This window comes from Phalaenopsis equestris, unplaced genomic scaffold (genome assembly GCF_001263595.1).
Source record: "Phalaenopsis equestris unplaced genomic scaffold, ASM126359v1 Scaffold000250, whole genome shotgun sequence".
In the NCBI taxonomy this organism is placed as follows: domain Eukaryota; kingdom Viridiplantae; phylum Streptophyta; class Magnoliopsida; order Asparagales; family Orchidaceae; genus Phalaenopsis; species Phalaenopsis equestris.
The window spans coordinates 603,933-611,923 of NW_018164692.1; the positions used below are offsets into that span (position 1 = coordinate 603,933).

The 7,991-nt window shown below is 34.4% G+C and overlaps 1 protein-coding gene across 2 annotated transcripts; it reads right to left on the minus strand.

Moving 5' to 3' along the window:
* Positions 1–1,663: 1,663 nt before the first annotated feature.
* Positions 1,664–7,713, minus strand: LOC110024156 (probable serine/threonine-protein kinase PBL7). Of its 2 annotated transcripts, XM_020723950.1 has the most exons (6): positions 7,666–7,713; positions 7,356–7,473; positions 5,874–6,091; positions 5,061–5,250; positions 3,963–4,354; positions 1,665–2,565 (listed from the first exon to the last, which is right to left on the minus strand). In XM_020723950.1, exons 2-6 carry the CDS (start codon positions 7,429–7,431, stop codon positions 2,239–2,241), a joined length of 1,203 nt encoding a protein of 400 aa, XP_020579609.1. In that variant the 5' UTR covers positions 7,432–7,473; positions 7,666–7,713; the 3' UTR covers positions 1,665–2,238. The 2 variants fall into 2 exon arrangements, with proteins under 2 accessions (XP_020579610.1, XP_020579609.1); XM_020723951.1 differs by lacking the exon at positions 7,666–7,713 and having other exon boundaries at positions 1,664–2,565; positions 5,874–6,088; positions 7,356–7,656.
* Between the last annotated feature and the right edge of the window lie 278 nt (positions 7,714–7,991).

A 7,991-nucleotide genomic window follows, 5' to 3' on the forward strand; every position in this document is an offset into this window, starting at 1 on the left:
AGAGCAAAGTAATGAACAGTAGAATGAGTGAAATGTGTTTGATTGATTAGCATTTACTAAGGAAATGAGCCCCCCATTTATAGAAGAGATGGTACAATGTGTATAATTACATACTTACCCTTGATTTAATGGGAGTGTTATATAGCATTTTGGGTATTTATATAATGAGCATAAGGTTGGACTATCCTATCATTCGATGTGTTGAGATTGGCTGACATTGGGTTGGCAAGGCTCGTTTGATCGACTATGTTGACTTGAGGGTTGTCTATCGGCTCCTATTGATCTTCAGTCTTTCGGACTTAGCTTGGTCGGCTCGAGTCAACCGAATGACTGCTTTGATCCGGTTGTTGGCTATCACCCATAGATGAGGAGCTCTTGTCATCGGAATGTGACTAGGTTGTTGGGCAAAGGGTGAATTACCATAATGTGACAAGTAGTTCACCCTTTAACAACGTTTTTTGAGGTGTTCAAAGAGTATATCGTGGTGAGGACCCTCAATCTCCTGACGAACAGTCTCAAAAATTCTTATGAGGCGGTTGATAATGCTAGGGCAAGAGTTGGGCTAATGTCTTCTCCCGGCTCGATAAATCTTCAGTCATTGGCTCAGACGGCCTGCGTCTGATCGGCTTTAGGTCCCGACCCAAACGATATATACTTGGTCAATCAAATCTTTTGATCTTTCAGTGATGAGACTTTTAATCTTCCTTATGTGAGTTACCTCTGGCGGTAATTTTCTATCTTCTCATCAGTTAGATCTCTTCAAAATTTGTGCATGCAGAGCATGGTCTGAACTTTGATATAATTGGAAGAATCATATAATAGAGGAACGGAACTGCATGCAATAATTCATTTTTTTTTTCAGACGAGATTCAGAAAGAACATGCCATTTCATTAATGCTGCTCCCAATACGCTATTTGGCATTTTGTGGCGCATGATATGAGAAATTTCTATTTTTCAAATATTAAAATACTAAAAAACACTTACCCATTTTCACTTTGCGCAATATAATAATATTTATACTTTCATACTATTAAAAAAATACATACTCTCATATATTTTACTAATAATTACAACTAGACACTCAATTAAGGGCCCATTTGAGGCAATTTATTTGGTGAGATTAAGTTCTGAAAATGCACCTGACCTGTTTAGGTAAACTGCGCTTTGGCAGCTTGTGCGTTTTGAAAACGCTGAAAACTGCGTTTTCACGCCGCACTTATCTAGATGCCGTGGAAGCTTTCTGGTTGCAGTCTAGGTTTTTCAAAAAAAAACATAAAAATTTATAATAACCACCGCACCTAACTTATCAGTAGATTATTTTTAATCAACTTATCAACAAATTATTCAATAAGTTAAACTTTTTGTATTTCAGGGCTTTCCATAAAATAATTTTAATAAATAAAATTTAAAATGCCAAAGTAACTGAGAAGGTAAATAAATAAATCCTTTCTTACTACTTAAACATTCAGAAATTGAACTTTAATATTAGTTAGTGAAAGATTTGTAAGAAAACATACAATATCATCCATGATAATTGATGGTAGTCCACGCTTTCTAAAAATGTAAAAAAAATCAATACAATGAATTATGTAGCATATATTCAAATGCCCCTTCAATAAACGTCTTACTAGCCATAGTTTTCCATTTCAGGAGATTCACAAGAGCAGCATTGGCAGGAATGGCAACTTGATAAGTAAATATTACACAGATCTATTTCTTTTAGCAAAGCAAAATGATGCCAATAGAGATGAATGGCGTTCATTACATTGGGCATGGTTACAGCAGCTCACATGTACATCAACAAATGAACCGTCACTTTCTGGACAATTTTCACTTAATAGAGAGAAGAGAACATGACCGTTATCTGGCAATTTACATACAAGTAACTCCTAATTCATATGTATTTACATATCTAACACCGAAACAACACATTTACGTTTATACCACGCAAAATTTTCGTATCACAGAAAAAATACCACTATTTTAGCAATTAAAAAAGTAAAATACACCTTTTCATGCGTAGGTAAGGTGGCATGATGTAAAAATTGAAGTTTAGGTATTAGATATGTACATACAGAAGAATTAAGAGGTATATAGGTAAATCTTACAAAAAAAAAAAAAAAATCTAAATAGCAGTGGAGTTCCTAACTATGAAGGAAGGAAACACAGGTTCTGACTAGACTTATCAGCTTATACTACGACAAAGATTGGTGACAAAAGAATATACAATGAAATCACTACTGGTTTACCGAAGAATTCTCGATCGTTTTCTCATGTCTCCCGACTTGGCCTTGTTTCCCCTTGATTGTGCGAGGAGGAGTACCGAATGAGGTCGATCGAGAAGTGCTTTGAACTGGTGGCATCTGCGGGTTATGGAGCTGCGAAGCGAGGTAGTTGAGAGCTGTTACGACGTCGGCTATCAGAGGCCTCATTGTGGGCTGTTCTTGAACGCACATTGCGGCGACAGCGAGAGCTTGGTAAAGGCCTCTCACAGGGTATTGACCCTGGAGCATGGGATCAGCCATCTGAGAGAACTTCCTCCTGTCTTTGAACAGGGGGCGGGCCTACAATCAGATAAGATTTTAATATGTTCTTATCAAACTTTATATCAGATTTTGTTAGTCCTTTTTTTTTTTAATCTAATGAATCTCATGTAGAAATAGATAATTCATAAAGCTGAACTAAAATAGCAAGGATTAGAGAAATATGTTAAAATAACCGCTTGACTTTTGTAGGGGGTCATTTTAATCATAGAGTCTACAAAGTGTCAATTAGTCTCTAGACAATTTTAATAAGGGCTGACATAGTCCCTACTAAGAAATAATTAAGCTCCAATTTAAATAATACAGGGATTAATTTGACACTTTTATAAACTCTGGGATTTAAATGACCCCATGTAAATAATCACTGGAATATTTTGACACTTTACTCGCTAGGATAAAAACAAAGACGATAATGATGTCATATAACGAATTAGGTTAGTAATCCAAACAACAAGTTTTTAACAATATTGATGTTTTTGTTGATTATAACTCCATTAATTTTCATTCATACCTCTTTCTCAACAGAAACAAAATTATAACTCCATTAAGAGTTTTTTATTTTTATTCTTTGATTACTAATGCAAATGATAAGCCATCTCTATATTTACTTGACATATCCTGTAGACTTGTAGTATGAAGTTACAGCATACTAAAGCTGCAAACTTTTCAACCCTTAATCAACTGGTTTGAGGGGGTAGATGCAATATTTACGCAGGTAGATGATAATATGATTTAGAATGTATTTCTTGAAATGTAAATCTATGTTTAGACATTGATTCTATAGAAAAATTGTTCTTAACACCAACAAAATCTCTAGAAGGGGTGTTCAGTCGGATGGTTCCATCACTACAGTTCACTAAGGTCGAAATGATCAATTCCGGCCTTTACCGATATTGAAAGCAAAACTACCAAAGTTTAGTCCAAATTCGAACCACATGTTCGGCTGGTTCAGTTCAATTTTGCCAAAACCAAATTTCATAGAAACTAATCCAATATAAAGTCTACAGTTTCCAGATTGTGGTAAGGATTTAAACTCAATTTCAATTTTGCATTCAATTCAATTTGGGAAACAAACATGAAACAAAAAGCCAACATTTTAAATCCAACGACCAAAAATTTATTTCCAAGTCCAATTCAAAGCAACAAAATTATTTCAGTTTTGACCAATGAACGCACTCTTTTATCTAAGGTATCAAACAAAACGTGCTGCATGAATAGATAAAAAAATATCACAATAGATGAGCATAATAATTAGCAGTGATCTAAATGAACTAATTGTGGCCAAAAAAAAAAAACAATTTTTTCAAATTCACGAAGGTTTAAAATGAACCAATTCAGGAAAAAAAACATAAAAAAAAGCTATAGTGAAAGATCAAATCTAAAATTTATTAACTTTGAGGGGTATAGAAAACACTCACCCATGCAACTAGATTCTGCTCCCCTGCAGTTCTGGAATTATCAATAGCTCTCCTTCCTGTGATTAGCTCCAACAGCACAACCCCAAAACTGTAAATATCTGATTTTACTGTCAATTGCCCAGTCATTGCGTACTCAGGGGCACAATATCCATAAGTTCCCATCACTCTGGTAGACACATGCGTGTTATCACCAACAGGAGCAAGTTTTGCCAAACCAAAATCCGATAACTTAGGATGATAGTCATCTCCAAGCAAAATATTCGAGCATTTCAAATCTCGATATATAACTGGCGGAGTGGCTTTATCATGTAAATATTCTAGCCCCTTCGCTGCACCAGCGGCTATTTTCATTCTCATGTTCCAATCAAGTCGCTTCCTTTGTGGAGTAAGATCTGTGGCATTAGAAGAATGGAATAAATACAAATCAAAATACACGTGAACACAAAACACAACTTTGTGTGGCTCAATTCTGCCAATTGCATATAGAAAGAATGCCTTAGAAAATGATGAGTTCATTTTTCACTTAATTGTTAAAACAGATATCATCACATTTAAGGGGTTAAGAATTTCATTCAACCAAATAAGAAAATCCAATAAATTTCATTATTTTTCAAAATGTGGTTTCTAACATCAAGCACATGAAAAAATCAAGCAACATCCATGCTAATTTCAATTTTTCACTTAATTTATATATGAAAACAGAATCATCACATTTGAGGGGCCTTAAAGCTGCTTGTAGAGCTTAAAACCTAAGAACATTCAACTAAATAGTAGATAAAGTAAACATGTGTGTTTTTTTTTTTATCAGAACATAATTTCTAAGACCAAGCAGCCAAATGGACTCTTAGGGATTGTATGGTAACGGCTTTAGTACCTTTAGTAATTCTTATAAATCTAGCTACAGCATAATTTAGTAAATCCAGGAATTAAAACAAAACTGAAAAGGAAATGAGAAGGAACAGAATTTACTAAATCTTACATTTAAAATTGCCATTTTTTCTGTCTGAAAGATTTAAGTTAAATTCTGCTTAAATCTGTCACCAAACGACCCTCAAGCATTCAAAAAAAACAACAAAAACAAAATGAACAACAGCGTACCATAAAGATGGTCTTCTAACGATCCCAACGGCATGTATTCATAGACCAAGAGCCTTTGGTCGGCTTCGGCACAATAACCGATCAAGTTAACAAGATTAGGATGGTGCAGCAAACTGAGCATCAACACTTCAACCAGGAACTCCCGATTTCCTTGCAAACCATTTTGATCAAGTTGCTTAATAGCCACAATCTGGAGGCCAAATAGTCCATGTGGCATAAGATTGATAGGCAAGTTGAAAGCAATAGGCAATAAAGTCATATAATTATCTTATTCCTAAGTACAACAACCACAACAAGTATGTTGTGCAATAACAAATAAACAATAGTTAACCAACATTATAAAAAATTATATCAAACACAATATTAAGAAAATTGTGATGATAACACAACATTTTTTAGTTAAAACATAATCATCTTAACCTGATAACACCTATTGAGGGTCTGACAACTTCAGGTATTCTCATTTTACATTCATCCCTATCGGTTGCAACATGAACTACTAACTTTGGAGAACTCAAATTGCTTCAATATAAGTTGCTTAAAATAATAAACAAGAAGAACTAAAACACAATTTGTTGTTTCAAATAAGTTTGTATAGAAGAATTTGAAAAATAAAAAACAAGCATCAACCCAAATAAAAAACTGAAAGATAAGAGAAAAATGGAATGAAAAAAAAAAACACTTTTAGCAGGTATGAGTTTTCCTTGGGAAAAAATTTCAAGAGGCTTGTTGAACAAATAGATCAACAACGGTTACAAACAAAATTTCAAGAGGCTTGTTGAACAAATAGATCAACAAAGGTTACAAACTAACCTGGTTAGAGCTCTCCAACCAACCCTTGTAAACTTTGCCAAATCCCCCCTCTCCAAGAAAGCAATCGGCTCTGAAATTTTTTGTTGCGGCTGCCAGTTCCCTGAAGGTAAATGTCTGAGCAGAAATCTGTTGAGAACCACTATATGACAACTCCTTACATTCTGTAAAATCCTCCTTTTTGTTATCCACTGATTGGCTTGCCTTAGCAGACTTATCTACTGGGGAAATTAACAATAACATATGATCAAAATCTTGTAATACTTTCATTTGAAGGATTCTAAATATGTTTATAATGATGAAAATATTTATGGACTTCTACTCACATACAATCAAATGATAAAATCAAGTAAACTCAATGCTTTTTAAATATATTTTCTAGGAAGAATTGCTTAAAGTCTTAAGTGTTTAACAGAATTTAATTATGTAGTCTGTACATTTTCACAAAAAGTAAAAAATAAAAATAAAAGTAACTACTAGCATTGATCTTTTTTTGAAATCCTATCATTTTTTCCCTATTTATTACTTCAATATGACTATTTCCAGTTTGGATATAGTTATCCAAAAAACTAAATCTGATTATTAAGAGAAATCCATTGAATTTCTTCAATCTAGCTACTGAAAATTTATATATGATTATCACCAAACATACAGTAAAATCCATACATAAGAAGAAATAACCAGACACCATCAAGCAATAACCAAGTTTAGAGAGAAAGACAGAGAGAGAGAGAGTAAAACTTAGGGCATCCATGAGAGGTGCAAAATATAGATGTATATTGTATCAAAATAAATTATTCAATAAATTTGAAAAATAAATTAAATAGAACAATTTAATAATAATAGAGGCAACCCATGGTGCATCAGTTTAATTTCCTCTATTTTCTAAACTCAATTAAACAAATACCCCATAAGATTAATTCACTGATGAAATGACTACGATATCAAATAAGATCAAATTCTTCCACCGAAGCACCAACTTATTATTTTAGACGCAGAATAATCATTCCCATCTACAGGAATCATGTATAAAACACATATAGACATGTTCCTCTAGGGTTAAATGCAAAATTTCAATCATTACAACAGAGAAAAGTGCAAGAAATATAGTAGAAACAAAAACCCAACGAGAACAAACAAAAGACAATGGCAAGATTCAATCATCTGCATCAATGCACCGCAATCCGTACGTTCTCTTTCAACACAAGCAGAGGAACACGGGCCAGAAAAGCCACCACAACTCTACAATCAATCTAAACCCCAAATTCAAATTTAAAATTGAAAAAAACAATAGCAACGAAAGCCCTTCCAGATTAATCAAAGAATCACTTCCTGCTCAATCTGACACAGTCCATAGAAAACCAATATATCCCTGCTTGATCTCCACAAAAAAAAAAAAAATTAAAAAACCAACTATTTCTATTTCTAGAAGCCTCCGAACGAAAATTGACTAGAATCAGAACTAGTTGAAGTGGGTTTTACTACCAGAAGGTGAGGCGTTTGCGATCTGATCCTTCTTCTTAGTCTTCTTGCCGCTTTCTTTGGCGCATAAGCCACCCATCCCCTCACAAGCCAAATATCGTTTTTTCTCTCCCCTCTTCTCCTGCAGAGGATGCGAGCAAGTAAGAGAGTGGAAGACAGCTATCGAGAGAGGGAGAGAGGGAGAGAGGGAGAGAGGGAGAGAGGGAGAGACTCTCCTCTTCTCCTGCCGCGAAGGCGAGCAGGTAGAGAGTGGAAGACAGCTAGAGAGAGAGAGGGGAGAAGGGGAGGCGATGAAGAGAGAGAGAGAGAGAGCCTTTGGGATCTCCGTTCTCCGACCTATGACCGATGCATCGGTGGAGTTCTTGAGGCGTTTATGGACATAAATTAAAATTAAAATTAAAATAATATCACATGTTTGGTAAGAGAATTTCGGTCATAATATCGTAAATTTTTAACTAATGACGGAATTAGCGAAAATCAGACATGACAGGGGTAATTAAGTAATTTAGATTTATGTTGTTTCAGCTGTAATTTATTTCTGCTGTGTTTGCAGAAAAGTTGTTTTTCAAAGCTACATTAAAAAAAAAAAACAGATTTAAAAGTGTTATCCGTTGAAATAATGATTGTATTAAACCTAAA

Excerpts from the sequence above, each read along its gene's own strand:
- LOC110024156 (XM_020723950.1), bottom strand. The coding sequence starts at position 7,431 with ATGGGTGGCTTATGCGCCAAAGAAAGCGGCAAGAAGACTAAGAAGAAG. Across the intron at positions 4,355-5,060 it reads GTTAGAAGACCATCTTTATG|ATCTTACTCCACAAAGGAAG; the intron begins GTACGCTGTTGT and ends CTAATGCCACAG. Across the intron at positions 2,566-3,962 it reads AGCAGAATCTAGTTGCATGG|GCCCGCCCCCTGTTCAAAGA; the intron begins GTGAGTGTTTTC and ends ATCTGATTGTAG.